The sequence below is a fragment of the Lissotriton vulgaris genome, chromosome 9 (genome assembly GCF_964263255.1).
Source record: "Lissotriton vulgaris chromosome 9, aLisVul1.2, whole genome shotgun sequence".
Lineage (NCBI taxonomy): Eukaryota > Metazoa > Chordata > Amphibia > Caudata > Salamandridae > Lissotriton > Lissotriton vulgaris.
In genome coordinates this window covers 604,842,976-604,863,428 of record NC_141697.1, presented here as the reverse complement: position 1 = coordinate 604,863,428, position 20,453 = coordinate 604,842,976, and the positions used below count along the sequence as shown (strand labels likewise).

General features: G+C 42.4%; 1 protein-coding gene across 5 annotated transcripts in view; it reads left to right on the top strand.

The window, feature by feature from the left end:
- The first annotated feature begins 714 nt into the window (after positions 1-714).
- Positions 715-20,453, top strand: part of LTBP4 (latent transforming growth factor beta binding protein 4) — a 1,439,220-nt gene continuing 1,419,481 nt past the window's right edge. For all 5 annotated transcript variants that reach the window (XM_086938230.1, XM_086938229.1, XM_086938227.1 and 2 more), the window contains exon 1: positions 715-1,106. In XM_086938230.1, coding sequence (XP_086794356.1) covers positions 877-1,106 — 230 coding nt within the window. In that variant the 5' untranslated portion in view covers positions 715-876. The remainder of the gene's footprint in view (positions 1,107-20,453) is intronic.

Genomic DNA, 20,453 nt, shown 5'->3' with positions numbered 1-20,453 from the left:
TCTACTGATGAAAAAAAGTCCCTGACCCCGAAACGGAGAGTCAGTCATTGACTTCACCTGCCACCACCGGCACAAATTAAGCCTTTCGCCTTTACCAGCCTCGTATGCCGTATTCGAGCGGCGCCGTGCCACTTCAGGAGTCCCTTTCTGTACCCTGCGTGCCTCAGGAGGTGTTCATGGCAACCGTGCTCTCCATGCCGCCAGTCCCGCTCCGTCCGCGAGGCTTTCGGGTGAAAGGGACCCGCCGCTGGGGCGCGCACAAAGCCCCTTTTGTTACCCCAAGAAAGGACACCGTCTCCCGAGGTCTCTGCGGCTTCGGGAAACCGCATCCCTGCGATACGGGCGAACACGGGCATCCATTACTTGCATATTTTTGAATTTGACTATTTTATAGCGCTGTATGTGCCATGTGAAGGCGCTTTATGCTGTGCGGCTGTATGGAAAACTGTCCAGATAGAGACACAAGAAGCTTAGAAGTCCCTTTCCCTCTCCCCGGCTAATCTCATCAAACACCACCTTCTCCTCATTCCTTTGAACACACTCCCCCCCTCGCCACCACCCTCACACAGCACCTGTAACCCCGAGCCCTCCTCTGCCGCCTTCCCATTGGCTGGAAGGAACCCCCTCTCAGCGCCGGGTGCCGCCCCTCACGCCCCCCACTGGCCATGAAGTTTCAGAGCCCTGCTTGGAAACTTTCTCCTGTCTCTTGTGCTTGGAGGAGGATTTAGGGAGGAGAGAGAAAGGGATCCCGAGCAGAGGACCCCGGTTCCGCAGAGCGCATCCTCACCACAGACCGGGACAAGGAATCCAGCGCCTGCTTTGCACTCACCCGCTTTTCTCAGTGATTTATCACCACTGGGTTCCAGCAGTCCAGAGATGGGTCCCTCGCTGGTGCTGGCACTGGCCGGGCTCCTGACACTGTTAGGGTCCCTTCAAGGGGACCTGGGGGAGGGGACCCCTGCAGCCCCGACCCCGCCGGCAGCGAGGGCGCTCCCGCAGGCAGCCGGCCGGGACCCGCGCCTCAAAGTGAGAGTCCAGGGTAGAGCTGGGGACAGAGCGAAGAAGTCACAACCGAGCAAGAAAGCAGCCAAGGCCCCCAAGCCGGAGTGAGTGTGTTATCTTCCTGAGACAATTACGTGATCTATGGCTACCTAATAATTAATTCATTCATTATTCGATTTATTATTATTATTGTATTATTATTGTTATCTATGACTGCCAATTAATTAATTGCTCGATTTATTATTACCATTATTTTATTACTGTCTATGACTGTCTATTAATTAATGAATTATTTGGTTAGTTATTACTATTAGTTTATTATTAGTAGTATTATTCAGACAAGCCTAAGCATTTTGTGCGGCCTTTAAGTCTAGGTATTTTGTACGTGCATTTATTTTAGTCTATGAAGCGCCCCGTGCTGCTGAAGGTGGCTTCGTGGCGTTTTGTGAACTTTTTTGAAGAAGGTAATTAATGCAAAAAACGGTGTGTCATTTAATTGCTGGTTTATTTGTGGAGGGTTGTAAAGCACCGACTAGTCGTCTTTTGCCCAAGTTGTAGCCTTGAAGTTTCTGCACAGGGCTGCATGGAGTTTTCAAGCTGCTTCTAAGCGCTTAGTGCTTTCTGTGAGGTATGGTCCGGGATGATTACACATTGTGATATTGTGAGGAACAAGGACTGCAGAGCTATATTGACTGAATATGGCCTGCTGCTGTCTTCCACTGCGCTGGTGCACAAAGAGGCTGTCTAGCATTGTGGTGCACAGGCGTGTGACGTCCAGCATAGGTTTCACACTGAAAGGATACCTTTCTGCTACAAATAAGTGCAGTGACTCTAGTCAGGAGGTAGCTTGCACCAGCCCATTTCTCCTGTTAGCGCTGCCTAAAACAGAACCAACTATTTAGCATGAAAGTGGGGAGAGGATGTGGTGTAATGGCCAGAGCTGCTGACTGCAGAGCTGGGGAAATAGGTTTGAGTCTCGGCGCCAGCTCAACATTCTGTGATTCTGGGCGAATCACCTAATCTCCCTGTGCCTACCATAAATGAATGTGTCCTTAAGTGGTGCTCCAGAAAAGTGCCGGTGTTGATGATTAAGTGCCAGTGCTGAGCACCGGGAACCAACGGGTTATATTTAGTACTGGCTTAGACACTTTTATACACACTCGACCCATTGGATGTGTGCTGTACGGTGCAGCACACATGCAATGAGTGAAATGTTTGGAGACACTGATACATGCCTTGTACTCAAAGCACTCCTCAAAGAGGTGTTGTTTTTTGACACCAAGCCAGGTATGACAATCTTTGCAGATCTGGCTTTGCGTCAAACAAAATGGGTTAGATAGGTGGTACACCCAGGTTCCAACCATGGATCGCCATCATGACACACGTAGAGCAAAGCAGAACAAAGCTCTATGTGCACTACATTAAGGGCAACTTCCCAGCCCCCCCAAAAGTTTTGCACTGGAAAGGGAATAGTTTATATAGAATTTGCAACACTTTTCCTCAAAGCCTTGATAAATCTACCTCTGTGTGGCTTGACTATAGAGAGCAGCCTACTCCAGTCTGTAAATTGTTTTTATTTACTTTGTCCTGCTCTCCAGATGTGCACTGTTCCTAATACTAAAAATATACTTTGCCATTTTGAGTAATAAGTTGTAGACCACACTGACAAGGGTGGCATTTAATCCAGTGCCAAATCTTCAGCTGCAAGCAGTGTGCAACACTGCAGGTTTCCCTATTTAACCTAGCTGATAAAAACCCAAAATTTAGCGCACATTGAAAATTCCACTGGCAGTAATAGTGCATATCATAATAGCGCGTTTTAAGAGGTATATTTTGTATCAATCAATAAATCAATCATATCATTTGTAAAGCGCACTACTCACCTGTGAGAGTCTCAAGGCGCTGGGGTGGGGAATGCTGCTACTGCTCGAAAAGCCAGGTCTTGAGGAGTTTTCTGAAGGTCAGCAGGTCTTGGGTCTGCCGTAGGTGAATGGGGAGGGTGTTCCTGGTCTTTGCGGCGAGGTGGTAGAACGATCTGCCGCCTGAGGTCGCTTCGGAAACGGGGGACTGTAGCGAGGGCGAGGTCGGCAGAGCTGGCGGGTGGGGGTGTAGAAGCTGAGTCGTCTGTTGAGGTACGTTGGTCCGGTGTTGTGGAGTGCCTTGTGTGCGTGGGTGAGGAGCTTGAAGGTTATTCTCTTGTTGACCGGGAGCCAGTGCAGGTCTCTGAGGTGGGGTGTGATGTGGCTGCGGCGAGGGATGTCGAGGATCAGGCGTGCAGAGGCATTCTGGATGCGTTGGAGCCGTCTCATGAGTTTGGCCGAGGCTCCTGCATAGATGGTGTTTCCACAGTCCAACCTACTGCTGACAAGGGCCTGGGTGACTGCTCTTCTCGTTTCAGTGGGGATCCACTTGTAGATCCTACAGAGCATGCAGAGGGTGTTGAAGCAGGAGGAGGAGACGGCATTGACCTGTTTAGTCATGGAGAGGGTGGAGTCGAGGCTGACCCCTAGGTTGCCTGCGTGGTCGGTGGGTGTTGGAGTGGTTCCCAGTGCGGTCGGCCACCAGGAATCATCCCAGGCCGAAGGGTTGGATCCGAGGATGAGGACCTCCGTCTTGTCCGAGTTCAGCTTCAGTCGGCTGTTCCTCATCCATTCAGCAACGGCCTTTATTCCTTCGTGAGGGTTGATTTTGGCGGTGTGGGGGTCCTTGGTGAGGGAGAGTATCAGCTGGGTGTCATCGGCGCAGGAGAGGATGTTGAGGTCGTGCCGAAGGGCAACGTGGGCGAGTGGTGCCATGTAGATGTTATACAGAGTTGGGCTGAGGGATGACCCTGGGGTACGCCGCAGATGATCTCGGTGGCTTCGGAGCGGAAAGGGGGAAGGCGGACGCTCTGTGTTCTGCCGGAGATGAAGGAGGTGGTCCAGTCCAGGGCCTTCTCTTGGATCAACTTTTACTGTTATACCTTAATACATGCCACAGCGCATTGGATGTCTAGATAGCTGAATACAGCTGTAGACGTTGCCAGTGAATAGCTTCAGAAAGTAGCCCTTATTTCTGTTATGGCAATGCTACATACAATCAGTTCACAAACTGATCATTATATCAGTTTAGTGTTATCAACGGGAAACAGACATTACAAGGACTTACCTTTACAATGCAATGGGTACAACACAACTGCCTTTAAATCGCATGCCATTACAATGCATGTCACTACAACGTATACCATCACAGCGCATACCATTACCACGCAAGCCATTACAACACATTACAAGGTAAGTAATGGAGATTTTTCTAGTATTAGGGTGGGAATGGGTTTTGGGATACATGGCAATAGTAATTTTTACCCCCACACTAGCCAACACTTTCCCTGCTGTTGCACTCACTGGAGTGGGAATAGTAATATTTACCCCTACACTATCCAACACTTAGTAATTTTTTACTCCTACACTATCCAACACTTACCCTACTGTTGCCCTAAACGTATTATGCATTCTAATGGTTTTCGTTGTACTGGTATGCGTTGTAATGGTATGCATTATGATGGTAGTTTTTAAAAATGGGTTGTTATGGCATGCATAGTGAAATCATGTGATGTAATGGTATTTGCAATGTAAACACTGCGTTGTAAAAGCATGCGCTGTAATTGCATGCGCTGTAACATCATATATTCGCTTCAATACTTCGAATGTGGGTAGGGGAATGAAAACATAGTAACTGCATAAACTGAGAAGGGTCAAAGAGAGGGACCGACTAACATATTGGTGTTTGCTAGGCAAGGAAGAGAAATAGGTAGCTATGTCATATTAGATGGTCGTGGGTACACTGCTTCTATAGTCAGGGCCACTGGAGTTATCACGGTTTTTAATGTAATTATGGATTTGCCGCATTTGCCACATAATACATCATCTGCAACACAATTTGAAGATTTTAACAAAATTAATAGTATGTAGCTCAAATGGATCAAAAGTTACAAAAAATTGGCACTGGTTGGTTGCTCTGCAGCAGAAGGCACCCTGCAAACGTTCGCTGTTCACCTTTCACCGGCATATTGCTTTATTTGTGTGTCAAAGTAGTACTAATAAAATGAAACCTTTGTCCAGACAGTGTTAACATGTGTACAAATGACAAAATAATGAAGTGATACAATCACAAAATGAGCCACGTTATGCCGAATAATTGACATTTTTTTTGCACATAATTGAGTAAACCATGTCATATAATTTGATCCTCCCTCAATCCCTGCATGCATCTTAATGATTGATGCAGAAAAAGCGTTTGATTTAGTTAACTGGTCAGTTTTATTTACTTCCTTGGGTTATTTTGGGTTCCCTGCTCTAATTATTAATATGCTACAGAATATTTATGAAGGGGCATCAGCCCAGGTTATAATTAATGCTAGGCAAGCAGGGAAGATAAAAATTAATCGAGGCACTAGACAGGGGTGCCCCTTATCCCCCTTGCTTTTCACTTTTTTTATTGAACCTCTAGTAATAAAATTAAGGAATAATGTAGCAATATCTCCCCCAATCGTTGGAATGTCAAAACTAAAATTATTCGCAGACGATATTATCTTATATATGGCCCCCGATAAAGAAAATATTCTTCATCTTATGAAAGATCTTAAGGAATACGAAAAGATTGGGGGTTATAAGATCAATGAGAAAAAAACAGAAGTTCTTGTTTTATGCTCAAATTCAGATTTTCTTCCGCTAGAACTTCAGCCCCAAGCAGAAAAACGGGATCCAATAAGATACCTAGGGATCTATGTAACCAGGGAGTATCAAGAACTTTTTCGTTTAAATTATTTAAAAACGAAGAACAAAATCAAGAGCTTACTTGAACAATGGGACCTGTTGCCTTTGTCTTTGATTGGCAGAGTGGCTTTGGTAAAGATGAACGTACTGCCCTTGCTTTTATTCTTGTTTAGCAATATCCCAATTAAAGTTAACATGGCCTTTTTTAATGAACTTGAATCCATGTTGAGAAGATTTATTTGGAATAAAAAGGCCTCAAGAGCCAAGCTTTCGGTGGTACAACTTTCAGTAAACCTAGGTGGACTCGCTCTGCCCCATTTTAAAACATATTATGAAGCAGCTTTTTTTGACATAGTGGCGGGATTATTAAGGAATAGACAGACAAGAGACAATTTTTTTTTGGATAAAATGCTTGAGGAATCAGGCTCTCAAATTTTTTTCTTTTTAAAAACTGCAAAGCTTCCTAAGAAAACCAGATATAAGACACTGATGGGATATGCATCAAGATTACAGCACTTATTTAAAAAATATGGTTCAGATGGATCTATCCATTTGAAACTGATAGAATGTGCTAAGATGGGTCTTCAGATATCATTGAATCACCTGCTAGAATGGGAATCCGCTGGATTTGGGGAAATAAGGCACCTACTCATCCAAAATTCTGTAATTGGCTGGCAAACGGTAATAGATAGAGCACATCCTAGACGTATTAGGTTCTTCGAATATATACAACTGGTCAATTTTATAAAAAAAGAAATAGGAGGGCTAGATACAACACCTAATGTTTTGTTAACAGCTCTATATGGGGAGAAACATACAGGTATTGGATTCTGGTATAAAAAGCTCTTCCCCTCTGGACCATCTCCTATAACTGCTTGTCACTTAGAAAAAATAAGCCTTATGACTCAGTGTGTTTTTACAGATAAAGACTGGGAAGTTATATGTCATTTAGGAAACAAAGCACTCTGTGCAGCTAATTTTAAACGTATGTCCTTTTTTTCTCGTTGGTTGTTATATTATACCCCTGAGGCTTTGCAGAGAATATTCCCTGCATACGAGAACAAATGTTTCAGATGTAAAACTAGGGGTCAGGGTGGCTGGCATCATATCTTCTTCTCCTGTCCTAAGTTAGAATCCTTTTGGAAGGGGATTTTTACAGACTTAGAGATGGCAATTGGGAAAATTCTACTATCAGAGGTAGAGATAGCCCTTTTCGGTATCTGTAAAGATAGGAACAGGTTTAACAAATCAGAAGAAGTGTTTATTTTTATCTCTACGGCGGTAGCACGATCTTTAATCTTACAAAATTGGAAATCTATGATAGCCCCATGCCAATTAAAATGGATTAATAAAATGAGAAGAACATGTAACTTTGAGAGAGCCTATGCAGGTAGAGTGGGAGCGATTGCTAGGTTTGAAAGGAACTGGAAATATTTTGAGATGCTTGAATCGATAAAAGGAAGTTAATAGTCTTATTTAAGTCAAATTTTTAGAATGTATTGCTTCTACATTTTTAAGAATTTCAACTACATATTTAATCTGCTATATTATACCAGTCGTTTGTGTATTCCATCATAGATATATTTATTTGTTAACGTTGTGCGATTTTGCATTTGTACTTTAAAGAAATAGGATAATACTCCTCCTGATATATATTGTCGGTCCACCCACTTTAACGCTCTAGTCTCTTTACATATGCCAACTTTACATGTTACTGCACTAGCACTTTAAAAAAAAAAAAAAAAAAAAAATGTACAATAATATTCTTGCTGTTTTAAATTAGCGGCTTCCATACTACATTGCACTAGCACTTTATCAATCCGTATTGTAATCTTGATGTTTGTTCCATACCAATAGTTTTTATATTTTCAATCTGACTACGTTTTTGTTTTAGCATTTTATGAAAGGAAAAACGTTTAGTCATAGGTTATTGCAGTTTGTGTAGTTTTGTCTCTTGTATATTGTCTGGAAATTTTTTCTAATTATGAAGTAATTAATGTACCAATGTTTATCCTACGGCTTGTTTAATAAAAAAAAAAAATATATATATATATATAATTTGATCCTCCCTTGCTGCATAATGTCAATGTGCATGAAAAAGCAGTGCTTAGAATAATAGTGAATTGACAAACAGCGCTAATATTAGTAGTGAATATGCATTGCATAGAATAAGGATACACAGAATGAATATACATGGAATTACACTGCAAAGAATGATAGGGATAACAATAATGCACATGTACTAATTATGCATAGGATATCAGTGTGCACATTACCATGGAACCTGTGTAGTGTGGCATCTGGGTACTGGAATAGAAGTATTACATTATAGCACGCTTCTTGTTTTGCAGAGTGCACTATATAGTGAAACTCACTGAATAGTCAAACACTCTCTTCCTGTAGTGTGCTCTGGTGGTCTATGATCGACTTTAAAAGAGCCAAAATAATTGAAAAGCAAAATTCAGAGTTAGTGTAGAGGGGGCAAGTGTAAGAAGAAACTTCCCTGAACCATAGGTATATTTTCTGGGGGAGGCTACAGCCTACAAGGTTTTTTTCCCAACCCTATGCCTGCCCACCCTGGACTCAACCGTCAAAACTCTCTGGAGGGATATGGGGGCATATTACCAAGGGCCATTATCGCCGCCTTAGCGGGACTTTTTCCCACTAAAGCGGCGATAATTTTATCGCCCTATTACCTAGCTGTCGCTAACACCAGTTAGCGACAGCTGGTAAGAGATAGTGATCATCTTGGGGCCCACCCACTTTGCATGTCAGCGATATTTATCGCTAATGACATGCAAAGTGGGCGTGTCAAGATGTTAGCGACTGGAAACAGTCGCTAATATCGCTATCTCCAATTATCAACAAAGCCTTACTTTTGGAAATATTTGAGCTAAGCGCGAATATCTCCAAAAGCTAACGCCTGCCTAGAGCAGTTCTTAAACATGTTATCCAATGGAAGGTGGATAACATGGTTAAGAGCATTGTCACGATAATGCATGAATATCGCTGATTTTTCAGCGATATTCATGCATTTCGCAGGATTTTTACCGCTTTTGAGATAAACCTTGATAATATCAAGGTATCTCAGCGGTAAAAATCGTCGTAGCGCGGCGATATAATTTTAGCAGCTAACCATGCATAGCGATAATTATCGCTATTGCTTGGTAATATGCCCCCTGGTTCTGTTTATTAGCGTGGTTTACGAGGTGACCCGCTCCATTGTGGCGTAAAGACATGGCACCAACATTTTGGACTACAATTGTGCTATAGTGCCTAGCTTTGAAGCTTGTACATTCAAACACTGCCTCGGGAAGGGGAGAGATGGTCTCTGCACCCCTGCAAATAACCCCCCTTGTCCTCTTTCTTAAATGCAAAAGTCTGGGCACTGACCTGACGTCATAGCTGGAGCTTGTAAATCTCACTGAGCTCTCAAGGACAAAAATCACTTTCCGCGCCCTGAAGAGGCCTTGCCAGTATGTGACACTATATCAAACACCTTAAATAAACAAGCTATGGCAAGGCCAATAGGTCTTCCCTTTGGAGCCATTGGCTTTCTGCTGACACTCTGCTGATTGCTGGTTGCATCATTCTGTAGGCGCGTGCATGCAGTTCCACGCATGCATGCTCCTATATGATGACCCAGGTGCCAATTTCTTTTTTTATTGACCAATTTCAGGTGATGGACGCCACTTACATTGGTGGATAACAATGAATGGTTAGGTCCACATAAGTACCTTTCTTTTGTAATGGAGCACCCAGCAAAAAATGGCAGCTGGGTGATTGAGTACAGCGGGGTAGATTGGAGTGGAGTAAATTGGAGTGGGGTAGATCGGAGTGAAGTAGAGTGGAATGTGGTAGATTGGGCTAGAGGGGAGTGAAGTGGGGTAGATTGGAGAGGAGTGGGGTAGACTGGGTGGGTTGGAGTGGGGTTGATTGGAGTAGAGTGGGGTAGATAGAGGTGGAGTGGGGTAGATCGCGGTAGATTAGACTGCAGTAGAGTGGAGGGGGTAAATTGGATTGTAATGGGGTAAATTTGACTGTAGTGGAGTTGTATAGATTGGAGTGGAGTGGAAGTTGGGGTTAAGTGGGGTAGATTGGGGAAGAGTGGGGTGGAGTGAGGTGGTTTAGGGTAAATTATAATGGAGCTGGGTAGTTTAGGATGGATTAGAGTAGGGTAGATTGGAGTTGAGCAGGGTAGAATGGAGTAAGTTAGACTGGGTGGATTAAAGTAGGGTAGATTGGAGTTGAGCAGGGTAGAATGGAGTAAGTTAGACTGGGTGGATTAAAGTAGGGTAGATTGGAAAGGAGTTGGGTAGATTTGAGTGGAGTGAAGTAGACTGGAATGAAGTGAGGTAGATAGTGGTATACTGGAGTATGGTAACTTGGGGTGGGATAGATTGTTATGGGGTGGGGAAGATTGGAGTGCGGTAGAATGGAGTAGATTGGAGTAGAGTTGATTGGGGTAGATTGAGTGGGGTAGATTGGAGTAGGGCAGATTGGGGTGGATTGTGGTGGGATAGACTGGAGTGGAGTGGATTGAAGTGGGGTGAGCTAGATTGGAGAGGGGTAGATTTGAGTTGAGTGTGGAGGATTGGAGTGGGGTAGGGTAGATAGGAGTGAAGTGGAGTGAGGGAGATTGGGGTAGAATGGAGTGGGGATGTTTGGAGGTAGACTGGAGTGGATTGGGATAGATTATAGTATGGAAAATAGAAGGAGGGTAGATTGGGGTAGAGTGTAGTGAGGCGGAATGTGGTAGATTGGAGTGTGCTAGGCTGAGGAATATTGGAGTAGGGTAGAGTGAGTAGATTGGAGTGTGATAGTTTGGGGTGGAGTTGGCTAAATTGTAGTGGAGAGGGGTAGATAGGACTGAGGTAGATTGGAGTGGAGTGGGGTAAATTAGGGTGGATTGATTGGGGTAGATTTGGGTAGAGTGTTGCACTCTGCTTCATAGAACTGGAAGACAAGATTACCTTTATATACATATATAATATATATACACACACTCAAACATATGCCACTATACAGCATGCCATCAGAAAGTTGAGTTTTAGCTGATAACCAACTCTTGTTACCAAAAGGTCAGGGTGTAACAGTCATTCACGCAAAGTCTAACCACTAAAAATGATCAAACAGCTAGCTACAAATACATGACAACTCTTTTAAATAGATTACTTAATATTCGGTTAGCTAGTTTCTGCGGGCTCCCTGTGTTTTTCAGATAAGTATCCCAAGGGACTAGTTAATAGCATAATTTGCCCAGAATCACACAATATTTTGATTCTCTATATAAAGACATTTTGCCCTCCTGGTATTTTTGTCTTCTTTGAGTCTGACACAGAAGCATGTGTGCTGAGTGGGGCTGGAGAGATACAGTGCCCTCAGGTTTCCCCTTTCCATGGGTGAGTGGCTCACCCAATGCAGGAATTTTTGTGGGAATTCTAGGACTTGAAGTCCTGTTTCCACATTTGGGTGGAAGTTGTATGGCACAATTTATACTGGTAGAACCTAGGGTGATAATGAGACAGGAGTTTTCCAGAAAGGGACAAACAGATTTCAGAACATTGTGCGCTTATTGGTGTGCCCTGGTGGTGCAGTAGACTTGCCTGTTACGGATGGCTACTCTTTATTTTTCACGTCTGCGTTCATAAACTCTGGCTTCATATTAATCTAGTTAATGGTTTACCTTCCTTGTTGCCTGCAGCATTAATAACCTGTCTTCCTGGTTGTGCTACTTCTTAGCGTTGTATGGATACAGTGTTACTGCTACTGATTCTTTTTTTTTTTAATTATTCATTTTATTGAGATCCATGAGTTCACAGAGCGGCACATATATACATAGTATAACATAATATTACTACAAACAAGTCAAAAGATAAAAGGAAAAGAAAAAAGGCAAACAAGAGCATGGCTCTACAGACACAGGAAAAAAGTATAAATTATTCCAAGGAACAAACACTCTATGCCTCCATATAAGTCATAACGGCCCCCCAAATCTGGCACTACAGATTCCTTTTGCGTCTACCCTTCAGAGCATAAAGACAGTGTTCCAAATTAAAAATTGAAAAGAATCTTGCCCTCCAGACTTCAAACTTAGGGGGATCCTTTTGCAACCACATTGATGCTATGCATATCCTTGCGATGGCAGTGGTAAGAAAAATCAAATATATTGCTATATAGGTTATCCACTGCTGAACCCTTTTCGACCCCTAGCAGGAACTGAGTGGCAGAAAGATGAATAGATGTACCCAATATTTTAGTTAGAAATATCTCTATATGGCTGATGAGTGTACTTAGATGCCCACATTAAGAAAATATATGTAAAATATCAGCAGCTACAGTCCCGCATCGAAAGCAGTTACCCCCATTAACACTCCCCCATTTCAGTTTTTTAGCTGGTGTATAATATAAATTAAAAATTGTCTTAAAGTGTTTAGAATATAGATTTGCGGACATAAATAGTAACCCTGCCAGCTCTATAGAAGTCTCCAATTGTATGCCCTGGCAGCCCAATCGATTATCCCATTTATGATTTTGAGCTTCCAAATCATTATCCAGTGTATCCAACAGTAAGGTGTAGAGTGCACCTATCCGTACTGTTTTTTAATAACTGCCACGACAAGAGGATTAACCTGGATTTTCCATCTGGCTTTTAAAAAAGAATCACGACATTGTAGGTATTTGAAAAAATCAGCCCGAGGCAGATTATATTGATCTCTTAATTGATCAAAAGACTTCATAGCATCATCTGAAAATAAATCACCCACTATGCTTACCCCTTTGTCCCTCAATTTACTCACCACCCAATCACGAAATAGAACTGGAAAAATAGTTGTTGCCATTAATGGAGTGTGCCAGGATTCTTTATCTATGCCATATCCTTTTTTAACAACAGCCCATACTTTGTACGCAGCTATTAGGACCTTAAATCGGGTGCGCTTGTAATAGCCCCACTCCACATTAATAAACAAGCAATTTTTTGCCTCACTACCCAAGAGCATTTGATAAATAGCAGGGGATTTAGCCCTAGTGGTGGGTTCAGTGCCTGTCAAAAGTATATTCATATGCTGTATTATACATGCAAAATAATATAGCGTAAAATCTGGAACAGCCCAACTCCCTTGTGACCTACGTAACACCATATATCTCATTGCTACTGATTCTTAAGGCACCAAATGTATCAGCTTCAGAAGTCGGAAGCAGGGCCGGACTGGCCGAAGCAGGCATCAGGCATTTCCCTGGGAGGCTGAAAGGGTGGGGCTGGTTTTGCAGCAGTGGAGACCTGTTTTTCAGCAGTGGGGACAGGTTTTGCACCAGTGCTGCAATATCGGCTCCCAGTAACAGAAGCAGATGGGCTACACTATTGCAACCCCCCTCCCACTGGGGGGTGGGGCTGGTGTGACAAAATTGCCAGGGCTGCTTTGGGTTCCCAGTCCACCCCTGTTCGGAAGTCATCAGTTAGCCTACCTGGGATTCAAACCCAGCAGGTCGCGTACAGAGATAAAGAGCCTGGGTTGAACATATTCAGCTGTAATACCGACTCTAAAACAGCTGCCTGCACACCCACATTCAGTACTTACTGACATATTTGCTAGGGGATATAAGGGCCTGGTAAACTTTTATTCATGACTGCATAGCTTATGTAATTTCCAGCATTTCACATCATGAACACTAAGCGGAATTCCCAAGATTACATCATTATGTCATGTTGCATAACTGAGATTTAATTTTGGAAAAAATCTTATCGCGGAGCGTGGATGAATGCGAACTGAACGCGAGCAGATGTTATTCATGTCACCTGAACTTTTGCGCTACTTTTTTTAGTGCGCAATGTGTACTTGTGTCCAAAATGGATATGGGGACACATTCTCACCAAAAACATGGTACAAAATGTCAGCCTAGCCTGGCGTAAATAACGTGCAATTTCATCTTATGTTTTGGGTATATTGCATAGTTTTTGCAGCGGATATTACACGAATTTCGCCTAGGCCTAATATATATATGCAGAATGACATTTTGAACGGCCCAGTTTATATGTCTGGGCAGGTGTTTTACCTCACTACCACCAGTTTAACACCTGAATAAAGCAAGGGAAAGATGTACAATTAACCTCTGCAAAGGGTCTGCCAGTATGCCTCACCGTACATGGCCCTCTGTTTTTAGTATCCTGTGATCCATTTGAGGAGGAAACATTTTTTAGGGCTCGGCGACGTCACCACTTCTTTAGAAGTGGAGCGGAGCTGCGAGCTCCTATTCTTACGGGGTTCCGACTTGTGCTGGAAAAATTCCTCTGTGCGCGAGCTTCTGCAGTGCTTTATTTTACCATCTGCATTGTGATTGGTAATTGTGGTGCCTTCTTTGTAGTAGCCTTATGTCAATAGTGTAATTTTCGTTTGGCACTTTCTGCATTTTGTGTGCGGTTTCGCGCACGGCAGTCCATTAATTTTAATTAGGCGCTGTCAGGGAGCCGCGATCACAGCGGAGATAATTGCAAACATATGCCTGCAGTGGCGCGCGCACGAGGCCGAGAGCTGAGCACGATGACTCCATGCCACAGTGTAAGAAAGCGTCCGCATCAAAGGAAAGTGTAAAACCTTTTTAAAAAAAAAGTGAAAAAGCGAGAAGTTTCCTGTAGCTTCAAGGCCAGTCACAGTACTTTTTAAGATACCTCGCAGATTCTTCAAGCTAAGACAAGCACCCTTGCCTCGCCAATCCGCGTGTCTTTTAAAATAAAAGTGCGCAGGCTTTCAAGATTTCTGAAAAGATATTTCTAGGGTTGCACGAACATTTGCCTCTTCTCTGCGAGGAGTGATTTCCGTTGCTGTTTTCTCCTCCCTTCAATATGTTAGAATTTAACAGAGATTTTCGCAATAAACAAAAACACCTATGTAGATTGCGGCGTGTGTTATTTACCATCACCTTGAGTTGATTATTACGTACGTATTTCACACACACGTTTTTCCAGGTTTGAGTACATATATATTTTTTTACCCCCATAATAACGCTTCATCGCTTTGCTTCCGCACCACAGACCTCGTTTTCTCACAGTTTTTAAATATATTTAATTTGAAGTGAAACGTGTTCCTGCAAAGGCCTTTTCTGGTCCTTAAGGTTCGTGTTTAATAGAAGTGTATAAAAGGGGACTCTTTTGCGTCTTTATTTGAAGTAATTCCGCCAGTTATGTAGCATGATGCGCTATTCATTTCATGTGTATAGCGCTTACGGGAAGCTGAGTTGAAGCGCTCTACTAAGTCATGTTAGTACTTGCGAGTGCTAGCCAATGACATATAAAAACGATATGACAGAAGTCACCATTTGCAGCGGTACCACATTTAATATTTTCAATATTAGGAGTGAATGGAATATTATCCTTATTAATATATTGGTATTCGTGTAAACATGAGAAATAGCCGCTGCAGCGAGTGTTACTGTGAATGTTATCGTAATAGTAGTGGTATAGGCATTGTTACTACTACCAGCTTTCCACGTGTTCAGCTCATGATGAATCTTTCCTACAATGGAGTGAATAGATAGGGCGCAGTGTTCGACTTTGAAGATAGACCCCCAATACCCTTTCACCTCTTCCCCGGATATAATTCGGAGGAGGAAAAACAAATCATTTAAGAAAAAAACATGCAAAGAAAAGTTTTCCTTAAGGGCTCTTCGAGACGAAATGTTTCGGCCTTGCCGGACACCCTCGGGAAGCGCAAAGGGTGTTCTATTGCTAGAGAGAGCATATATATGTATGTATATATATATATGTATATATATGTCCGAAAGGGCTCCCAGCAAACATCCACGCCGGAACCACACAAAGAGACTCGCACTCCAGGGTCTGTGTTTTAGATGTTTTTATATATAAACACAGATGGCGTGCTTCTGCCGCTTTTGATAGCGGGCGCTTGACAGGGTCGCCAAACCTCAAATTTTCACTTTCCTGGCGTATTATACGTATCCTGAAACACCAGAGTCAAGGCCCAAGTTCAATATTCAGTGCTAAGGTTTATTTGGCAAAACAAACAGCCCCTACGCGTTTCGAGGTAAGCCTACCTCTTGCTCACGGGTGGAGTACATGTAAACCCGCCAAACTTTTAAAGTGATACACACATATTCTTACCATACCACGTGGTAATAGAAATCAAAAACATACTAACAGAGCTACAATGTTGCGACTGCCAGGTGTTTGTCGACTGCAAAATGAAGATAAATAATACAGTCCAAGTATTCTGCTATTCAAAACATGATAATTGAAAATACAGAAAAACAGAAGAATCGCCTCGTATTTGTATACAATAAAGAAACAAATCTCCAGCCTGCATTGGCATCGAGGGTATTGCCCAAGTGGGCATATGGTTATACATTGAATCATGATGTTTACTCAATACTTGTTGAGTTAACGGACCTTCGTAATATTTATATAAGATAACATTGCAGTGTGACAGCACATCAGCACTTCCCACCGCACGCGAGTGCTTTGGCAAAAGTTTTGTTGGGCACCATTAGTCCCTATAATTCAATAAACGAAAGTCCTGCAATATTTCCATTCATTGCATGGTAGTTGCTTCTTTGGTGTACGGTATCTTGTATAATGTGGACAAAATTCCTCAATTTTCACAATTTTCACAATTCCGCCCCAGTGGGCAAAAGCGTCCAACACCTGCAAAAATAATAAACATAACATTCTGTATTTTCTGCTCGTATGTTTCTGACAGCTGATTAATGCTGTGAACGTGCACATTAAAATGATAGATACTATCAAAAGTTTAAGCAATGCTTCAATAGAAACGACAGCAAGTTACAAAATAGATAATATATTAAACATGAATGCGCATCGACCAATTAAAGTACACAGATACAGGATTTTTTATATTAATTGCGAAGATGGATTGCTAATTCCTCCCCGAGGTTGTGACCAACGGGGTGCATTGTGTTGTATTTAATTATGTATCTGGATTCCAGTTTTCTTAATTGAAGCCAGCGGTTGCCACCCCTTTCCTTGTTTCCTACACAATCCAGTACTACAAATTTTAACAAATTGGGGTTTTGGTTATGTTCCAAGGCAAAATGTCTTGCCACTGGGTACTGCTGATTGACATTTTTAATGGCCCTAAGATGTTCAAGGACTCTAAGTTTAGCCTGTTTTGTGGTACAACCGATGTAAAATTTCTCACAGGGACAATGTAACGCGTATATAGCGTATTCTGTTGTGCAACTTAGATGTTTGATAATTTTGTGTTCCTCCTGTTCTGAAGAAAGTTTGATAGATTTACAGTTTTTACTAAATCTACAAGCTTTACATCTCTTACAAGGAAAAAATCTTTGTATCGCATTAGATTTGGGGCTTTCTTTGATAAGTGTGGTACTTAACATGTCTCTGAGTGATTTAGCTTTTTTGTATGTTACTGATGGGGTATCCCCAATTATTTCCTGCAGATCTTTGTCCAATCTAAGGACGTCCCAGAATTTTTTCATGCTTCGTCTTACAACCCATGATTGGGAATCATAATGGGTTATGAAGCGAATGGTGTCAACTTTCTGACGCTCTTTTGGGATCAAGAGATCCCCCTGTCCATTTGGGCGACCTTAGCTACTGCCTGTTTGATGGTTTTTTGGAATAGCCCCTTTCAGTAAACCTTTTGATCATCACTTGTTTTTCTTTCTCATAGCTGTCAACAGTACTGCAGTTTCTTTTGGCCTTAATGAGCTCCCCCAATGGAATACTGCGTATAAGTGTGGCAGGGTGACAACTCTCAGCATACAAGAGACTGTTACCAGCAGTCTTTTTATGGAACAGAGAACTTGTAAGGGTCCCATCCTTAACTGTTAAGTTTACATCTAAGAATTCAAGTTGTGTTTGGCTCATTTGACTTGTGAATTTGAGGTTGAGACCGTTATCATTGATAATTGTCTCAAATTCTTTGGCTTGATTAAGTGTGCATTCCAGACACAGAAGATGTCGTCTATGTATCTTAGCCACAAGACGGCGTGGGTACTGAAGTAGGAGATGTTGCTCACTACTAGCTCCTCCCACCAGCCCAGGTATAACCCCACGAAACTGGGGGCAAAGCAAGTACCCATCGCCGTCCCGCGGATTTGCTTGTACATGTCTTTATTGAAAATGAAAAAGTTGTTTGTGAGGCAAATCCACATAATTTCGAGTAACATGTTAGTGTGTACCAAGTGAGAGATAGACCGATTCTTTAGAAAATGCTTGCATGCATCAATACCCAGATTTTGTGGTATGCTTGTGTATAAGCTCACTACATCGAAGCCAATTAGCCAATACTCTGGTTTCCATGCAAATTTGTCTATGATTCTCAAAAAATCAGAAGTATCTCTCACATATGATGGTAAAGACTGGACTAAGGGCTGCAAGAAGTGATCAATATATCTAGATGTATTTTCTAGAAGACTGCCCACCGATGAGACGATATACATATATATCACTATGTTTGCGCATCATTTTTGCGCCACTCTAAGGCTGAAAGGGTATTTTCTAGACATATATATGTATATTTATATATATGTATATATATATATATATATATATATATATGAAATTGAGCCGGTAATTGGCATCGCCGCCGGCATGCATACAATGCTGCATGCTGGGAAATGCAGTTTACTACCCAATGCAGAGGCGACTCCATGCCGTGTTTGTCAGGCAACCCACACTACTTTAGAAGGTGGGACGGACAATTTTAACTTTGGAACTATAAGCAAAAGAGACACAACTCGACCAGGGGAGCATTTGAAAAAGGAAAAAACCCCGAAACGCGTCATGCCCATGGTCTGATGAGAAAATAAAAGGCGGATGTTCCACAAACCTCGTGTGCTGCCTGTTTCTTTCTACTGGAGGAGACGTCTTGGGTAACATTTAGCGTGTTGCAAGTGTTTAGCACCCGTGCTGAACCACACGCAAGGCGTGCACCCCCCGCAAGTGTCTAATGGGGGTCGCTAAAAGGAAGACCCGCTGACTACCCCGCATCAAGCCTGCAATGGACAATGCTGTGAATACAGTCCATACCTGTATGGAGCTACGCCCCTACTTCATTGGCGTTTCCTTTTCCAGAACAGTCTGAAGTGCGAGGAAGGGGGAGAGGAGTGTGGAAGTCATCACCTGAACCCAGAACAAGTGCCACAGCTCCCGCCAGACGACATGGCACACCGGCTGCTGACCCAACAAAGAAAAAATTTATTATACCAAACCCCCCTCACCCCAACAGACGCGTTTCGCCTTTGCAGGCTTCGTCAGTGTTACGTTTGTGCCACGTATGAGTCACCATTTTAAACCTTTAGCCAGTCTGACATAATCATGGACATAGAAGACGGCTACTGACATTCAAAAAGATTGTAACCATCTTGTAACATGCAAATTGCATTGAAATATACATGGCTTTAAATGGTGACACTAAATAAAGTGCGTAGTGCTCATTTAAAAACATATAACACAAAACTTTCATTAAAAAAGTTTGTAAACACAGTACATTCTGTAAATGCAATCAATTCAACTATTTCATATATCTATATAAATTCTATTTTTGGCATCTTTCATAGATATTTACCAATAAATTGCAGAATTGATAGGATAAGTCTTTCCTATAATGCATTACATTAGTTGTGTAGCCCTGAATGGGCGATTGTATTGCAGCACAAGTTCCCAAAGGGGATTCCTGGTTCAGCAGTGGAGTATTGTTATTATCCCTAGGGTATGTTAGATGGATACATTTGACCCTGGTGGCCCATGTGTCAGACTATATGTGAACTAAAGGTGAACCCACAGTTCTTCATTGTTATTGAGGCCCCACGGAGTCATGGTTTTAAGACTGATGATACACTTTGACTCAAGAATGCGTAGGGCCTTGTCTCTGTCCCCTCCCCATTCCAATTTGGGGGCCTGATGTATACAGTAAAAACAAAGTTTTTCCCAGTCACTTTGATGATGTTCGGCAAAGTGGCGGGCAACGGGATATGTCTTGTCGTTATTAGTAATTGCCCGCATATGCTCCAGGACTCTTAGTTTGGCAGGTTTCATAGTGCTGCCGATGTATCGCAGTTTACAGGGGCAGGTTAAACAATAAATGGTGTATTCTGAGTTGCAATTTAGCAACTGTTCAATTTTTATGTTGGGTTTCTTTTCACCAGTACGGTTAGGATAGTCTGACACTTTGCTGCTGAATCTACATGCCTTGCATTTTAGACATGGAAAAAAGCCTGTTGATTTAGACAGTTTGATGGGTTGGACCATTGTTCTAAAATGGCTGCGGACTAGATGATCGGCCAGAGATGGACATCTTTTATATGTAATTAATGGTCTCTGTGTTATGTGGTTTTTTAATGTTTTGTCTGTGGTGAGTATGTGCCAGTGCTTCTTAAAGATGTTCACTATTTCCTCCGATTTGGTATTAAATTCAGTAATCATTCGCACCTCATCAGGCACATCCACTTTTAATTTTGGTGTCAGGAGATCCCTCCTATTGATGCCTATATCGACTACAAGGTACGAAATTGACAATGTACTTCATCAAAGGCGAAATGAGCCTAACCGGTACTTCTTTCCCATGTCAGACGCCCCCACAGATCTGTAGGAACGAGTGATGCTTTTCTTTTTATTAATTTTGATAACACTCTGCACTTTACCTGTTTGACATCCCGCATCTTTCAATTAACACATTCTCTGAGCATTAAAGATGAAAA